Source organism: Loxodonta africana, chromosome 11 (assembly GCF_030014295.1).
Source record: "Loxodonta africana isolate mLoxAfr1 chromosome 11, mLoxAfr1.hap2, whole genome shotgun sequence".
NCBI classification, from domain to species: domain Eukaryota; kingdom Metazoa; phylum Chordata; class Mammalia; order Proboscidea; family Elephantidae; genus Loxodonta; species Loxodonta africana.
The window spans coordinates 57,258,544-57,277,763 of record NC_087352.1 but is presented as its reverse complement, the minus strand read 5'-3'; the positions used below and the strand labels follow the sequence as shown (position 1 = coordinate 57,277,763).

Here is a 19,220-nt window from a genome sequence, read left to right as displayed (position 1 = left end):
GCAATTTCTGGTCCAACTTTAACATTAAAACCCCTAAATCATCAAATTTATTATCCTAAGCAAGACAGTATCACCACCACCCAGACTCCCATGTCCCCTTGCCTCTGATGAGTGCATACTAGGCCCCAAATAAATGAAATAACCAAAGTGCAGACTAACCCTAGGCCTGGCTTCAGGTATGGAAGGGAAGAATGGAAACATCCAGCAAGTGGGTCTATGCCGTAGATGAACTTTGAGGCTAGAAGATTCTCAGACGTATAGTGGGACCTCAAAAAACATTTGATAAAGAACAGTAACTTCTGATACAGCTAAGTGTAAATAACTTAATAAGGGAGAAGGGAATGAAACAGTAAAATATTAATGGCACTCATGAAAGAACAAGCGCTAGAGAACTGACAGAAATTTTAAAATGGTAGAAAGTAATCAGAACTAAGCCACTTCTCCCAACCCACCCCCCCTTTCTGTTTTAGAACCATAAAGGAACTATTCTGTAAAAGAAGAAGGAAGTCACTGTTTTCGAACGAAACAAACAGACTCAGCTTAATGTATCTACCCAAGGTATAGAAGCCTGTTTGGACTCTATGCCTCCCTCACTGGCCCTCACTCATCCTCCACTTGACACTGGACAGTAATACACAAGTAGGGCTAGGTCCTGTGTAATGCACTAATACTCATTCTTCTCCCCCCATCACCTGACCCTGAACCACAAGTTCAGTTAGAAAGTGAGCAGCAATAAGTTGTCCAGGCTAAGTGACTCCCTGTAAAGCCCTGATAGCAGATTAATACAGTGTGTGATCAAACAGACATATGCACACCCATGTTCATTGCAGCATTGTTCACAATAGCAAAAAGATGGAAACAACGTAGATGCCCATCAACAGATGAATGGATAAACAAACAGTGGTACATACACACAATGGAGTAATACACAACAATAAAGAACAATGATGAATCTGTGAAGCATTTCATAACATGGATGAATCTGGAGGGCATTTTGCTGAATGAAATAAGTCAATCACAAAAGGAGAAATATTGTCTGAGACCACTTCTGTGAATACTCATGAAAAGGTTTACATACAAAAATAAACAGTCTTTGATGGTTACCAGGGAGGAAAGGGATAGGGACAGAAAAACACTTAATAGACAAGTGTAAACTTTGGTGAAGGGTAAGACAGTATACCATTCTGGGGAAGCCAGCACAACCTGTACAAGGCAAGGTTATGTATGGTAGCTCCACAGACACATCCAAACTCCCTGAGGGACTGAATTGCTGGGCTGAGGGCTGTGGGGACCATGATCTCGGAGGATATCTAGCTCAATTGGCATAACACAGTTTATAAAGAATATGTTCTACATTCTACTTTGGTGAATAGCGTCTGGGGTCTTAAAAGCCTGTGAGCAGCCATCTAGGATACTCAATACTTCACTGGTATCACCCCTTTAGGAGCAAGGAAGAATGAAAAAAACTAAAGGTATAATGGAAAGATGAGTCCAAATGACTAATGGACCACATCTACCACGGCCTCCACCAGACTGAGTCCAGTACAATGAGATGGTGCCCAGCTACCACCACTGACTGCTCTGACAGGGATCACAACAGAAGGTCCTGGACAGAGCTGGAGAAAAATGTAAAACAAAATTCTAACTCAGAAAGAAAGCCCAGACTTGCTGGCCTGACAGAGACTGGAGAAACCCTGGAAGTACGGCCCTCAGACAACCTTTCAGCTCAATAATGAGGTCACTACTGAGGTTCACCCTTCAGCCAAAAATTGAACAGACTCATGAAACAAAACCAGACTAGAGGGGTGCGCCAGCCCTGGAACAGGGACTGGAAGGCAGAAGGGAACAGGAAGCTGGTAATAGGGAACCCAGAGTTGAGAAGGGAGAGTGTTGACGTGTTGTGGGGTTGTTAACCAATGTCATAGAACAATGCATGTACTAACTGATGAGAAACTAGTTTGTTCTGTAAACTTCACCTAAAGTACAATAAATACATATATGTGTATATATATATACACATATATATACATACATATACAACCAAAAACCAAACCACTGCCCTTGAGTCGATTCTGACTTATAGAGATCCTATAGGACACAGTAGAACTGCCCCACAGAGTTTCCAAGGAGCGCTTGGCAGATTTGAACTGCCAACCTCTTGGTTAACAGCTGTAGCACTTAACCACTACACCACCAGGGTTTCCATATATATATATTATATATAAAAACCCTGTGCAGTCGAGTCACACACATATATATATAGTGTGATTATTTCTTATGGCATTCAAGAAGTCACAGGTTGTAATCATTTTGGTTCTCGTTCTCTTACATTTAAGAGAAATAAAACGGTTATGAATCATTCCGTTAGGCTTCCCAGTTCTCCAATCACTGCTAATACTGAATACAGTCACTGTATATCTATGATGAACCAGACCTATTGTAGTCAGCCACGAAACATTAGAAATCAGTAAGAAAGCCTATAAAACAATCTTCCTTCATTGAAACTTTCATTGAGCTGAAAATTATACTATGAAATCCACCAAAGCTCAGACCACCTTCAACGGGATTGTCTTCCCATGAAAATCACTCACTCCTTTAATTAGCCTAATGGGCCCTCAGAAGATGTGCATTCTCGGGGAGACAAGAAGGATTTGGCTGAAAGGATCCAGCATTTTAGTGTTAACTGGGATATGTATCCACATACCCCCAAACGTTGGTAAAAGTATATTTCCCTACTTTATGCTTCAACAGCTCAAGACCATTTTGTCTAGTCCATTTTTTGACTAAACAGACTCGCACCTATTTTTCAGAGCTAGAAAAAGAAGAGCAAAAATGAGATCTCTTAAGCACCTAAAAAGAACTCTACTTTCAGACTAAAAACTCTACTTTCAGGCTAAAAACTCAAAAGTACTGTACATAACTTCCCATTTAAATTTTCTATTTCTGATTCAAATGCTTGGCATCTCAAGAAGTTGTCAAAAAGTCTTGGTTACTTTAAAAAAACAGCCTTCAGTGAGAATATCTGTAGCTCAGCCTGGGAAAACTGAATAGAGACGCTGTAAAATAGATTCCATTACACCAGGAAGGGAGGAAAGAGTGCCAAAGGGAAGTCAAGGAAAGATGAGACGCAAGAGGTTTATTCCACTGTTCAAAAATAGAAGTCTACGGAGCTGCTCTTCTCCGAGCCCCATTTCAGGTTCATAATAATAAGAAAAAGACATGAGGAAATAAAGTAAGAAACAGAACTCAGGCTGGTTTAGTTTTCAAGAAGTTTCCTCAGTCCCAGTCTCACCATTCCACCAGTGAACACCAGCAGCAAAGGAAGCAGAGGCCCCACTTTCTGCCCCAACTATCCAGAAGAACTTCTGGGCTGAGGTTATTCATACCTGGCCATCTGCTTGTAGGCTTCTTCTGCCACAGCAAAGATGTGGGGGTCCATGTCGCCCATATTTTGGCCACTGTAAGCATAGATGACATCTTGTCCATAGATTGGCAACTGTTCATATGGATTAATGGCAACAAGCACAATACCTGCAAACATACAAGGCAGTCAGATTCTGGTAGCCCAGTGGCCACCTGGCATCAGCTTTTCAGTGCCCCCACTCACATACATCAAAACTAAAGAGAAAGATGGTAACAGAACGATTCTTAACCAATCACTCAACAAAATCAGTAAGTATCTGTGTGCTTACCAGGCACAGTGTTGGGCCCTAGTGAAGAATGAATGAGACACAGGCCAAACCTCCAAATACCTTATATTCTGGACTGAAAATGTGCACGCATGTGCATGCACGCACACATACACATACTCAACAAAATGAGTATAGATATACATAAAGCGTTACAGGCTTAAAGAAAAAGAAAGCCAAAAGATGTCAAAGAGACTTAACAATTCATTTTAGGATTACAATCTGGGAAAAGGAATTTTGTCATTTGTGTATGGGTGATTATTAACTAGGATACAAATAACTGGTGGGCAGGTAATATGATTTACATATTTTAAGGCCAAATATTGATTCAATCGATTACTAGCTGTGTGACCTTGGCAAAGTACTTAACTTCTTAGTGCCTCAGTTTCCTCAACTCTAAGATAGGGATAATAATTGCATTTTTCTGGGTTGTTCTAAGGTAAAATGATTCAATACACAGAGCACTCTGATCAGTGCCTTGCATAGTAAGAACTGTGGGTTTCCTTTTTTTTATTATATTGTATTATACTGTGCTATTTTTTACATCATATCAGGAAACCCTGGTGGCATAGTAGTTAAGTGCTACAGCTGCTAAGCAAAAGGCCAGCAGTTCAAATCCACCATGCGCTCCTTGGAAATTCTGTGGGGCAGTTCTAAGAGGACACAATGGAATGATGGGCTGAATAAATATATGTTGACTGAAGAATCAGAATATCCTATAGGGTTTCAGATCTTGGGTGTGAAGCTGATAACATATGAGAATGTAAAGAGAAAAAAATACAAATTAAATCTTCAAGACAAGGCAGAACTTATGTCTTTTTCATTCACATAAGACTGCATTCTGGATCTCAGAAGGCCTATTGGCTGAGACAGCCACTTCCAGTCATTCGAGAAAGAGGATGAAAAAACGGAAAGGCTCATTGTCAAGATGGAAAATCTACATAGTGTCTCCTTCAGGTGTTTTAAAGAGAGACTCAGGAAACCTGAAGTGTAATAATTCAGGCTATTCTAAGTAGGGAAACCCTGGTGGCACAGTGGTTAAGTGCTATAGCTGCTGACCAAGAGGTCGGCAGTTCAGATCCACCAGGTGCTCCTCGGAAACTCTATGGGGCAGTTCTACCCTGTTCTATAGGGTCACCATAGTTAGAATCGACTCGACGGCAATGAGTTCTGTTTTTTTTTTGTTGTTGTTATTGTGATGTCTATAAAACCCTAATTCATACAGTATTCAATTCAAATATTGATATACCCCGAGATCACACATTTTCCTAAATGTCCCAGCCCCGTTCGGAGTGGAAAGGAGTGCTTCCTTGATGATTTAAAATTCTATGTGGTGTCACTCATGGTCGGTCTGTACAGCTGCAGGCTGGGGAGTTAAAGTGCATTTGGATAAATGTGTACAGACACCAGGATCTCTCTGAGTTCTTTAAAAAATGAAGCTGATGGTCATGTATCCCTTTCTAAAATGGTGGTAGAATTTTTTTCTTTTTTAATCTTATCAGAGGCTGTGATAATTGAAAGTTTCTTTCAAATAAAATTCCCACTAACAACTGGGGTAATAGGGCCTTTGGTAAACTCCTTTTCAAACCTGAAATCAACATGCTGTCACAGCTCTGCAATTTGGAAAAAAAATTCATCCTAACTTAGTAGCTAACCTACCAATTCCAAACCAAAGTGAAAAAATACTCCTAAGAGCCTAAGGTATAACTTGTGATTATTAACAAGATCAGGAGTCTGATGCATGACCAGGACAGCTCCCACAAAGAAGGTCTCAGGCCTGACCCTGATGTGGGAAGTTAGGCACCTAAACCAGATTTTTTTATTTAATGAAATAAGTTTTTCAATTCACATATTAACTTGAAGAAAAAATAAGACAAGAACAATTATAAAACAAGCTCTCTATAGCCTTTTTTTAAAATTTGAAAATCTTTATTACAATGCTTAATAATTTGCTCTAATAAGCACACATATCTCAATATTTTAACAGATGAGTTCCTTAATCTCTATTAGGGTTCTGCAAACTACTGCCCAATCCGGCCTGCCATGCCCATTCGTTTAGATATTGTCTATGGTTGCTTTCGCACCCCCACAGCAGATTGGTTGCAACAAAAACCACAGGTCACAGGCTTACAAAGCTGAAAATATTTACTGTTTCCACTTTACAGAAAAAGCTTACCAAACCCTGATTGAGAATATGTGACAATTTTACACATTTTGTAGTTTAGTACTGACAACCTTGATTCTAAAACTATAACATAAATTATTCTAGACGATACTGTCCACCTCCCATCTGTCAGTTTGTTGTACTATGGGGGCTTGCATGTTCCTACGATGCTGGAAGCTATGCCACTGGAATTTTAAATATCAGCAGGATCACCCATGGTAGACACCATTCAGCTGAGCTTCCAGGCTAAGATAAGAAAGGTCTGGCAATTTACTTCTTATAATTACTTGTTAAAAACCCACTGCCACTGAGTTGATTCTAACTCATAGTGACCCTATAGGACAGAGTAGAACTGCCCCATAGGGTTTCCAAGGAGCACCTGGTGGATTCGAACTGCCGGCCTCTTGGTTAGCAGCTGTAGGTCTTAACCGCTATACCACGAGGCCTAAACCAGGTCTTAAAGGTGTGTGCCCTTGAAGTAACTGTTGAAAGGTTCTTGTTTCCACCACACCACTTAGTGCACTAACAAAGAGAAACCAAAATTTGGAATTCAGGAAACTGAGAAATTTCAAGAAAAACAAATAGGACAGAGAATTTCAGTACTTTTCATTTTGAACATGTATTGTGACTTTTGTTTATGAATTCAACCAATATTCATTATGCACCATGTTTGCACATAGGCAAATGAGAGGTTCAGAGAGAAAGGCAGCCCTCTGAAGCAGAGAGAAAAACAAACCTGGAATAAATTTCAGGAGTATGTCGGTGGTATAAGCAGGTGATGAGCTAGGACACAGTGATGTACTTGCTTCTCTCCTACTGACCCTGAGGACTAAGCCTAAACACGTCCCTCTACCTGGCATGGCCCATTTCTTCCCTGGCTGAGCTGTGATTAACACCAATCATCCCACAGAGATGCAGGGCAGCCTAATTAAGCAACATTCACCCACTGCAAACCTTTCAAGGGTCTCGGCAGAGGGGTACTTCTAAATGAGAGTGAAATTAGAATTCTTAACCATTGCGTTTAATACGTAGAAGTCTAAGGATCGTAAGCATGTTCAAACACATGCAGCCTACAGCTGCCCCTCACTTACCACAGTAAGTGTAGATGTGGTTCGACTCCAGAAAACGGACCTTTAGATTATGCAGAACTGCAGGCTCATGCAGATAGCTAAGTGCAGTGAGGTCATTTTCTCCCACCAAAATATCAGGATTCCTCAAAAAAGGCAGCTGGTTGTTTTGGACATCAATTGGGTATTCCTGGATCTAAAGAAATGCAAGTAACAGACACAAAAAAAGGGCACAATTATAAAGCATTTAGCCTGTATTCAATACCCTGTCTTGTCGGCTAAACTGCTATCTTAACATGATCACAAGTGATAAAGATAAATAATACGGTATAAAGAAAGGCAAAGTGAACAAAATACCTGTGTTGCCCTAAGAGACCAGACCGGGTAAAAAAGGTGCTGATAACACAACCCCCGCATATCAAGTTAAAAGACAGACCAACACAAGAAATTCAGAAAGCACGACTAGATTTAAACACGTGCTCCATTCCTTTTTAATGAAAAAATACTTACTGAGTCTTTAATGCCAAAGGCAACAGGAGCACTGTTCTTCCTCGCATCTGGGACACTTCCCTTGACTGGCCCCAATTCAATGCTGCTATCTTCCTTTACTCGCTCCTATCAGCCAACACACCCATTTCTCACTTGGGTTGTTTTACAGCTGATGAGCTGCCCTGGAGTAGCACTGTCTATACACACATTTCTCTATAATTCAACTGCAAATTTCTTCAGGGCAATACTTTTGCTTTGACCTTAAGTACAATAGAAGCTTGGGACACATATGTGTAATCAGGGGGTATGACTGAACATCTTAAAGTCACATCTCAGAAGCAAGGCTTTATCATTGCATCCTTAGCGCAGAACTTGGCCTAGAGAGGTGCTCAAAAATGTTTAATAACAGGATAAATTTACAAATCTGGTTACATATAAAAAAAAAAAAAACCTCAAACCCATTGCCATCAAGTCGATTTCAACTCATGGTGACCCTGTAGGACAGAGTAGAACTGCCCGCATAGGGTTTCCAAGACTTTAACCTTTACAGGAACAGACTGCCATGTCTTTCACCCGTGGAGCAGCTGGTGAGTTTGAACCACCAACCTTCTGGTTAACAGCCAAGCTGCTTAACCTCTGCACCACCAGGGCTCCTTGTTATAGATACACATACACAAACATGCACATGCAATTTACAAAAGGTGGTGGTGGGACGCAGCTTGGCTCCTGCACATCATGTGTTGAGCGTTCAGTTTCTTATGATCTTCATAAGAATCACCTGGGAAGCTTGTAAAAACAGTTTCCCAAACCCAACTTCTAGAGATTATGTTTCAGGAACTCTGGGGTGGGGCCCAGAAATCTGACATTTTTAGAAATACCCCAAGTAATAATGATACAGGTAGCCTACTGACCGTGTTTTAAGAATCACTGTTCCATATAAGCCTTTCAGGAAATTCTATGAACAAAGCCCCAATTTACTGGGATAACACTCCAATTTTTAAGGGAATATAAATATCAACGTGTCATTCCCCTACCCCCACTTTTAGAGGGACTTGTACCACAGATCGTAAGGTATATTATAAAGCCAGCAATTAAAGCACTAAGGTAATGGTGCTGAAATAAGTAAATAAATGAAATGTAACAGCAGATTCAGAAATACACACAAGCATGTATTGAAAATGTGTACGATACAGGAAAAATTGCAAATAATGGTTGGAAAGAATTCTCCAATAAACAGTGGTAGGAAAACTAGCTGTCCATTTGTTGTTGTTGTTAGGTGCCATCAAGTAGCTTCCGACTCATAGCAACCCTGCGTACAACAGAACGAAACACTGACCAGTCCTGAGTCATCCTCATCCTGTTATGCTTGAGCCCATTGTTGCAGCCACTGTGTCAGTTCATCTTACTGAGGGACTTCCTCTTTCTCCCTGACCCTCTACTTTACTAAGCATGATGTCCTTCTCCAGAGACTAGTCCCTCTTGATAACATGTCCAAAGTACACAAGACTAAGTCTCACCATCCTTGCTTCTAAGGAGCATTCTGGGTGTACTTCTTTCAAGACAGGTTTGTTCTTTCTTCTGCAGTCCATGGTATGGTATATTCAAAATTCTTCTCCAACACCATAATTCAAAGGCATCAATTCTTCTTCGATCTTCCTTATTCATTGCCAAGTTTTCACATGCATGTGAGGTGGTTGAAAACATCATGGTTTGGGTCAGGTTCACCTTAGCATTTAAAGTGACATCTTTGCTTTTTTAACACTTCAAAGAGGTCTTTTGCAGCAGATTTGCCCAATGCAATGCATCCTTTGATTTCTTGACTGCTGCTTCCGTGGGCACTGACTGTGGATCCAAGTAAAATGAAATCCTTGACACCTTCAACATTTTTTATTGAATATAAACCCCAAAACTCATTGTTTTTGAGTTGATTCTGACTCATAGTGACCCTATAGGACAGAACAGAACCTACCCCACAGGATTTCCAAGGAGTGGCTGGTGGATTCGAACTGCCAACCTTTTTGGTTAACAGCCACGTTCTTAACCACTCTGCCAACAGGGCTCCATATACATATGTATACACATACATACACATATATACACAAAAGAAAAAGAGGCTCTTTTCTTTCTGTGACAAACTCTTTTTATTAATTAAAAGTTGCGAAAGGCAGAATTGGTGTAAGGTGGAAACCTGTCAGAGAAGGAAAACTCTAGTATTTTCCACTAAAACAAGCAATTCAAAAGTCGTAAGACTGCACCCCATCAAAGGCGGAAACTTGGGAGACTTGGAATAAACAAGGCAACTTGACTTTGTCTCATCGAGTTCTGATTCTCACAGGATTCACTGTTTTAAACCTTCCCCCCATAGGACAGCAGTAAACAATTAACTACCATGAAGACGATGCAGCAACATTTTCAAAAGGTGGGAACAAGAAGAAATGGAGAGTACTCAGAGCCGGGTTTTTACTTCCAGAAATTCTAGAGTTGGTAATTGCCTTCAATTGCTGACTTTGTGGTATCGCTGAAACTCTACTCAGACCTTCCTCCATGAGCCACCTTCAAAGGCTCCCCAGTGGCGAGTCCCCTGTGTGGCCTTCCACCCCACCTCCTCAGCAGCCTAGGGAGCAGCCAACTGTAGGACCTCTCAGCTCACCTGGCCCAACCTCTCACTTTTCAGATCAGAAAGCTGGGACCTGAGACCAGCATCTTTAAACCCTGAGGCAGAAACACTGGCGTTCCATCTTTTCTCAGACCAATCTCCTCTTGCTTTTCCCTGAAGCATGTGAAAGGAAACGCGTATGCAATTTTGTGAAAACACAGTCCTCAAATAAGCTAGTGGTATTGGTTACAGTAAAATCGACAAGGAGTGAAAATGCCCAGAGCAGCAGAAACGAGGTAGGAGCTGCAAACTCAGCATCTGAAGCTACGGATTCTTGGTGTCTGTACACCCAGAGGGAAGGAGGGAGGGAGGAAGAAACTTAGGAACAGATTTTTTTTTCTTTAAACAGAAATTTGATTCTAACATTACTGCTAGTGTTGAACATTTGCAGCTAACATGGTGTTATTTGAAATCTAAGAGTTTATGGCAGTGATCAGGAGCCATGAATGTATGGGCCTTTGGAGGTAAAGAGGAGGCTGAATGTTGACCCTCATCACACCAGTTAATGCTCAGTCACTCCCTGGAGTAGACCTCAGCCTCCTCCCTGAGACCAGGACCGAGGAATCAAGAACAGACGGGGGTTTCCATTGGTCCCCACCTGGAATTGTAACTAGACAACAAGTAAGAACGTACAAGGAGGCACAGGGTAGAGGATTGGCCTATACTTACATTCTCCAACATGGTAGCCACCAGCCACATTGTGCCTATTTAAACTGATTAAAACTAAATCCAATTGAAACTTCAGTGCCTTAGTTACACTAGCTACATTTCAAGTGCCCACGAGCCACATGTGGCTAGTGACTACTACATCAGACAACACAGATACAGAACATTCCATTTTGCAAGAATGTTCTATTTGACAGCACTGGTATAGATTGCTCTTAACTCTGTGGGTCTATGATTCTGTAATACTTAGGGTGCTCAAAAAATAATAGTTTAATTAAATGTCTACTTATTCATGACCTCTCTCATGTCTCCGTATTACATGGCACTGTAGCAAGACAGTATAATTATAAGAAACATCTATGAATGACAACTCCCAACCCACAGATTTGGAGCTAGTAATAATCATATGCGGTAGATACAGCAGGAGATAGAGGCTGGCTGTCTTTACCCATGAAACCAGAAGACCTAGAGAATACCAAAAAGCCAAACCCATTGCAGTCAACTCCAACACATAGCAACCCTATAGGACTGAGCAGAGCTGCCCCACAGAGTTTCCAAGGCTGTGAATCTTTACACAAGCAGACTACGCATCTTTCTCCTGCAGAGAGGCTGGTGGGTTTGAACCACCAACCTTTTGGTTAGCAGCCAAGCACTTAACCATTGAGCTACCACAGCTCCTTAGTGAAAGAATAGGCTACTAAAAATAGGGTCATCAGCTGACAAGAGGTTGGTACTGACTTGTAGGAGCTACACAGGGCATATACCAGTAGAAATGGTACTGAACTACAAGCTAAACCCTGTATTCAAGCCCTGGCCCCTCGACTAATGTAGTGGCTCTCAACCCTTCCTACGCACTGGAATCCCTGGGGAGCTTTGAAAAAAGGTACTGATGCCTGAATCTCATTACCAGATTCTGATTTAATCAGACTGGGCTGAAATCTGGATTTTGTGGTTTTCTTTTTCAAAGGGAATTCTAATGTGCAACCAAAGAGCATCGGTAGCACAGTGGTTAAGAGTTCGGCTGCTAACCAAGAGGTCAGCAGTTCAAATCCGCCAGTCGCTCCTTGGAAACCCTATGGGGCAGTTCTACTCTGTCCTATAGGGTCACTATGAGTCGGAACTGACTTGACAGCAACAGGTTTAATGTGCACCCAAAGTTGAGAACCAGTGAGCTCAAGTGCTGTGAGGTCTTGAGCACATCACTTGACTTTCATGAATCTCAGTTTCCCTAATTGTAAAATGAGCAGGTTTTTAAAAATTTAAATCACACCATTGGCGAACTTACATTTAATACTCTTGCCCTGGCCTCACAGATGTTAGGTGGGCTTGGAGATGTTGAGGCACTTGTGGAGCGCGTTGCTTTTGTTAAAGCACACATGTTCCCTTATCCTTCTCCTACTCAGAAACACTGAGCCAGGGCCTTGCACACAGGGAGTGCTCACTGCCAATGTAACTGCTGGACAGTGAATATCAACTCAGATTGGAAAGCAATTTAAATGCAAATCCATGAGACAGTTTTCCCTGCCACTAGAGGGCAGGAGCTGAGCAGTTCGTAAGGAGGTGGGAAGTTAGGAGACAAGGCCGGACATCCACAGAACTCCACTCCAAGGCTACATTTATCACCAAGGTGTAAATACATTGAAATGCTTAATCCAATCTAAAAACAGAGCACTGTGCTAACAACTGGCACACCTAAATACCTTGTATCCTTCAAAGTGTGGAGAGAAAAAGGTAGAAGACACTATCCTTTTCCCAAGAAGTTTACCATCTTCTCATTGGCTTAAACAGCGAACGTTTTAGAGGAACAATGAGAAGCTTGACAACCTTAAATAGAGGGGACAGGTTAGGAGTAAGGTGGGAGGTCCTGCCCAAAGCCAAGGGTTAGGAACATCCATGTTGTTCCATGTTGTTGTTAGGTGCTGACGAGTCGGTTCCAACTCACAGTGGCCCCATGTACAACAGAACAAAACACTGCCCAGTCCCATGCCATCCGTGCACCTGTTATGCTTAAGCCCATTGTTGCAGCCACTGTGTCAATCCATCTCGTTGAGGGTTTTCCTCTTTTTCGCTGACCCTCTGCCTTACCGAGCATGATATCCTTCTCCAGGGACTGGTTCCTCCTGATAACACGTCCAAAGTTTGTGATACAAAGTCTTGCCATCCTTGCTTCTAAGGAGCATTCTGGCTGTACTTCTTCCAAAACAGACTTGTTCATTCTTCTGCTAGTACATGGTATATTCAATATACTTTGCCAACAGCATAATTCAAAGGCATCACTTCTTCAGTCTTCCTTATGCATTGTCCAGCTTTCATATACATATGAGGCAACTGAAAACATGGCTTGGTTCAGGTGCACCTTGGTCCTTAAAGTGACATCTTTGCTTTGTAACACTTTAAAGAGATCTTTTGCAGATTTGCCCAATGCAATGTGTCATTTGATTTCTTGACTGCTGCTTCCACGGATGTTGACTGCGGATCCAAGTAAAGTTAAATTCTTGACAACTTCAGTCTCTTCTCCTTTTATCATGATGTTGCTTATTAGCCCAGTTGTGACGATTTTTGTTTTATGTTGAGGTATAAACTATACTGAAGGCTATAGTCTTTGATCTTCATCAGTAAGTGCTTTAAGTCCTCTTCCCTTTCGGCAAGCAAGGTTGTGTCATCTGCATAGCACAGGTTGATAATGAGTCTTTCTCCAATCCTGACGTGACGTTCTTGTTGTTCCATAAAAGAATCTAATTTATTTTAATCCTTTGCTGCTGGAGTTAAAGCAGCACTACTTGACTTCAAGGAAAGGAAACAGGGGATGAGGAAAAGAGACTGCTGGGGTGGACTTTCTGCCAGCCTGGTATTTCAAGGGTGGGTTGATCATTGGAAGATTCTTCCTCTTCAAGGGGTCAGAGCCTAGCCATCTAATTTCTGTGCTCCAGCCCCTGGTCCAAGGTTCTGTCGAGTCACTGATGACAACTCAGAGCCGGCCGTCGACACAGCTCAGCCCATGAGCGGACTGGACAGGCTCAGATGTTCGTGGCCCATTGTTTCTCAAGTGCTTCTAATCTCCAGCCCCAAGCTTCGCCTTCGATTACACGCTGACTGGTCATGTAACAGGGAGAGAGGAGACGAGCCCTGGGTGGCTGCCAGGATTAGTCATGCAGGGCCGAGTTCGTTTTCAGTCATGGAGGCAAGCATCTGCTGTTTTAGCAACACAGGAGATCATTGCTCACTACTTCCATATTAACTTTTCAAAAACACCCGCCCACTCAAAAGACCCACTGAAATGATGTCTGTTGGAGTAGATGATACACCACTCAAGTGGGTGAACTCATTTCATTTTGTTTCAGGCGTGGGGTGGGAAGTTATTCAACATGGTAAACATGACTCCATCTGCAGGGAATTTTGATTCTCAGCTCAAAACCAAGAGGAGGCTCGCAGTCTTCCTGCCAGCAGGAGGAAGGTGAGGAGTACACATCTTGGTATCAACCTTTCCTAACAAACTTATTGTCCCAGTTTTCCCAAGTGATATGTTCACATAGAAACAAAACAGAAGTTAGTACTGGGGAGATGTTCAATCTTCCTATTAGTCAACAAGTTAATCACCAGCAAAAGCATCAGACATGGTCCATTTTTCAAGCAGGTCATTACCATCTAGAAAGGGAGACAAGACCAAAATGCTTGAGGGAATTAAAGATAATCAGATAGTAATGATCAAAGGCTAAATTATATGGTACAACCTTCTATTGCTACTCAAGTTTAGAGAGAGCTTATCAACCCCTCCAGCCCAAACCTTCCCTCCAAGCACTTGCTGCCTGCTCAACCCAATCCAAAGCAGATTCTTGATTTCTTCCTGCCACTTCCTTCAAAACCATCTTTTTTTTGTGTGATAATTACTTCCTAAGTCAAAATCCTATTTATCTGCTTGGAAAAATAGTGACACACAATGGTGTCCAGATATATGCCCCTAACAGATGATTTGTGCATAAGGGTAATTTTACCTTTAATATTATTTCTGGTGAGATTCTACCCTTGCATATGTATTCTGATGGTATATAAAAAATTCCAAGAGTACTACAGCTTAAAGTAGGCCTTCTAGCACTGGACTATGAACAAGGATTCCCTGTTTTTTAGCCTTTGCTCTTTCATTTGTAATTACCTGTGGCCTCATATTTATTTTCTTGCACAGAAAATTGGAAAATGTCTCTTTCCTTTTTACCTCAAAGAAATTGCATTTCCATGAATAAAGGCCCTACCTCTGCCTATATCCTCAGGCTTATTGTAGGCTACCCATCTTCTTCCTCAATGGCTCCTGGAACACACTGGCCTCCTTTCCACTACTTGAACACCCAAAGGGGGCGTAACAAGGTCTCAGGGCTTTGGTATGCACAGCTCCTCCCTGGAGTAGCCTCCACCTTTGGCCCACTGCACTCTGACTCTTTAATGGCTGGCTCCTTTTCTCAGCACCTCCTCAAGAGGCCTGGCCTCACTGCATACGCTCACCTTAGAGATTCCTTCATTTTCCCTCCCTGCACCTCATCCAACGACTTCTATACATACTGCTATTTGTCACAGCAGTTTCGCCTTTGTGTTCATGTTCAGTATTTGCTCCCTCCAGCACTGAGCTCCCCCCAAACAGCACGACTGTGACTGCTCACCGATATATATCCCACCCCCTAGCACACTACACATACCAAGCATTCCAATATTTGTGAAATACATAAATCAAAGACAGGGTGGTCCTAAAGGGCTGATGTGAAGGAGACTGAATCAGACCTACTAGGAAGGGTAGAATCTCATAGTTACTACCCTGTCTTCCTTTTGAGCAAAACAACTTGAAAGTCAACTATTAACAATAAAAATTCTTACTAGAGCAGCTAACATGTATGGAGAGTGCCTATGTGCCTGGTGCTGTTCTAAGTACTTTTCACATATTAACTCATGTAATTCTCAAAACAGCCTTAGACAAGTGATCATGCCCATTTTACAGATGAATAGGTACAGAAAGATTGCTAACTTGCCCCAGGTCACAAAGGTAATAATGGCCAAGCCAGGAACCCAGCCTAGGCATGCTAGCTCCAGAGCCCATGCTCCACTGCCTGTCTGTTAGTAACTCCCTCCCTCGCCTCCCATTCATGCCTCCAACCCATGGAAGGAACCATCCTGTTCCCTCCACTCCACTGAGGAGATGCTTGCCTCAACCGCCAACAGTCTCCCAGTTGCTAACAAATGGACGCTTATTTTTTATATTACGTCTATAGAGCAGCGTTATGGTCTGGCACTCCCACGTACATTATCATTTGGCAACAACAGAAAAGGTTACAAGAGTTCAGACACGCTAATCTCCAGGAGAACCACAAACTGTAACGCATCATCTAGCCCTGTTCAACAGACACCTGCGCATCCACCCTCCCTCAGGACCAGCACTTACAGTTTCATCTTCAAGTTTCAGCTGGAGGATCTTCTCTCCCTCCTTGTAGTCCTTGGTTAATTCTGCTGAGCGCCACACTTCTTCAGGGTCAGGGATCCAGACCCTTGTATACTGAAAGATTAAAATATAAGAAATTTAGATCCAGAGTAAAGCTTTCAGGCTTCTAAATGTGTGTCACTAGCTATGAGAAGCCCTATAGGAGAACCAGGTCTTCATTCCAGTGAGAACCCTTGCTGAGAATGCTCATTTCTACCAAGTTCCCTGCTGAGGATTTGCATTTCTAACAAGTTGCCAGGAAATTATTCACAAGCATCACCTGGGGAATCTTGTTTGTTTAAATGTAAATTCTGATTCAGTATATCTGGGGTGAAACTTGCTAGAAGTGCAAATTCTCAGCAGGGTTTAAACCTGAATGAACTGGTTCAAAGTCCTGAGGAGAACTTTAAAAGCAGTCTGGACACATCTTCCCCACCTTCTCATTTCAAGACCTAGGTGACACAACACCATAACCTGTTTAACGCCACAACTCACAGGATTGGTAACCAAGATCACCTTCTAAATCCTAAGTACCACAATCAATGAATTAAACATTCTACAAGAGAGAGTGCCCAGTCTGCCTTTGGATACATCCACCAGAGTTTGCACCATCATCTCAAAAATTGTGCTACAAACCAACAATAACACAACATACACAAAAACCAACAAAACAGCAGAGCAAATCTTCCAAGCTTGGAAATCTCTGCTCCTATTCTGCATTCAGGGACAAAGTTACTTTCCTGCAGAATGAAGGTGGTCAGCAAACAGAAAGCATATGTAAGTATCCTTAAGTTGTCAGCAACCTCCTTGATTTTATTTGTCCAGTCTTTAAGCCACAGACATACCCCAAAAACCTCACTCAACCTTGCCCAGCAGCCATCCGGATTTGCAGACACAGTGAATTGGCCCAGTCTGCCAGGGAGGCACACAGGCAGGTGATGGCGCAGGAGCTCCTTCCATGCTTTGTCCAATGCATTCTCAGTGTATCTCGAGGATTCTTGGCCTGACTGCACATTGCAATCACCTGGAGAGTTTTAAGTACACCTCTCCTGGGTACCACCTCAGACCGGTTGAATCAGAACTGAAGGGGATATAAAAGCTCAGGTGGCAAGTCTAACGTGCAGCCAGGCAGACCCACAGGTCTGATGTACTAAATGGCAACACCTGGACCTACTGACTGCCACTCCTGGCATCCTCCTCCTTACGGTGGCTGGACGAATTTCCGATTTTTCATTTCATAGGTATGTTATTTCCAACGGGCCCGCCTGCTTTAGAAGCTGTCTGTGTGCACGCATACGCACATACAGTTTCGTGGTCACAGAACATTTTTAGCAAACCTGAGACAAATGGCTCTTTTGACAGAAAGGTCAGTTAGAATGTGTGCCTGGGTGAGAATAATCTATCTCAATCACAAGCACCAGCCCCAAGCACAGACCAGCTGGGATTGCTAGGTTCTGCGTGACAGCATTGTCCTCCAGGTGGTCACTGGCCTTTTTTAAAAGCCAAGGCCCTGCGGAATTCAGTAACGAGCCATGAAAGTCATAAGGCCATAGACTCAGATCAGGCATCAACGGGAAAGCAAATACGGACCAGCTTGCCTCCCTGATATTCCAGCTCAGGATACAAAGCCAAAGCCATTTGCTTTTTGGTGTCACAAAGGAAGAAGTTCACGGAATCTCAGCCTTTCTGCTGCCTCTGAGTCTGCCTTACAGTGAGACATTACTTATTTTTATAGTAAGATGCCATAGAACTTTATAGTATCTGAGAATTTTATAGTAAGATGCATAGAATGCTCTTAAGTGTCTCCAGAGAAAACTTTCAGAGTGTTTGCTGATCTTAACCGCCAACATGTCTTCTCCCCTCAAGACATCCAGCGTGTGTCCTCTGCTGTCACTTAAGCCAGCCATCCATTCCGCTGTCATGACCTTGAAGATCCTGTCCCTAAGCGTCAGGTAAGTAACTTTTCCTTAGCCTTGCTATCGTTCTCGTCACACTCTATTCTGAGTAACGCTCCTGAGACTTCCAAAGTACACCCAAGAAGTTTTACTCAACGCAAAATCTCCACTCAGTGAAAACAGTGAGGAATGGCTCACTGATAATAGATGAGTGACTCTTGAGTGGCAGAGTGACAAATAACTAAAGAAGAATGGGCAAAATCTCAAAAGGAACTGCATGAAGGTGATGTTACATGGCGATCCTCAAGCTGTGTGAGTGACTGGAAGCCAAGAAGCCCAGTTCTGTCTTCGCCAGGGACTCCCCTAACCTTAACTCAGCTGCCCACGTGCCGCTCCATAACCCATTGCTATCCAGTCGATCCCTACTCACGGCAACCTTATAGGACAGAGTAGAACAGCCCCACAGGGTTTCCAAGGCTGTCATCTTTATGGAAACAGATTTCCATATCTTTCTGTCACAGAGCGGCTGGTAGGTTTGAACCTCTGATCTTTTGGTTAGCAGCCGAGTGCTTAACCACTGGGTCACCAGGGCAGTTATTACATCCACCTCTGCGGACTCTCGCTGCCTGGCTGCATCTCTGAATAATTCTTACTCCAGGAGAAACCATTTATCGTGCAACTTAAATCACCTCTTCTCCTAAATCGGCGGAGAGCACCTGGTGGCAGAAAATTGGCTTCTACTCGTTCCCATTCCCACTGAACCTAGCACAGCATCAGGGGTATAACAGAACTCTCATCATATTTTAGCTTCTTGCTATTCAAAGCAAGGACTCTCAGCATCACCGTCACCTGGGAGTTTGTTAGAAATGCACAATCTCCTCTCCCTCCTGGAGCCACTGAAACACAATCTCCTTCCTGACTACTTGCTCTTCTGCTACCACAATGCAATCTCACGCTTCCACACCCTTGTATACAGGCCAGCAAACTGCAGCCATGTGCCAAATCTGACACGTTACCTGTTTTTGTACAGCCCATGAGCTAAGAATGATTTTTAAATTTGTTTAATATTGAAAAAAAATCAAAAGAATGATATCCATGTGATAATATGTGAAAATTAAAGTCAAATTTCAGTGCCC

The 19,220-nt window shown here is 42.5% G+C and overlaps 1 protein-coding gene across 1 annotated transcript in view; it reads right to left on the bottom strand.

Moving 5' to 3' along the window:
• Window positions 1–19,220, bottom strand: part of MYO5B (myosin VB) — a 398,883-nt gene that overhangs the window by 207,318 nt on the left and 172,345 nt on the right. Inside the window, exons 2-4 of the mRNA XM_010586735.3 lie at window positions 16,154–16,264; window positions 6,945–7,116; window positions 3,387–3,531 (exon numbers count right to left, since the gene is read on the bottom strand). Of these exons, the coding sequence (XP_010585037.2) occupies window positions 3,387–3,531; window positions 6,945–7,116; window positions 16,154–16,264 (428 nt within the window). The remainder of the gene's footprint in view (window positions 1–3,386; window positions 3,532–6,944; window positions 7,117–16,153; window positions 16,265–19,220) is intronic.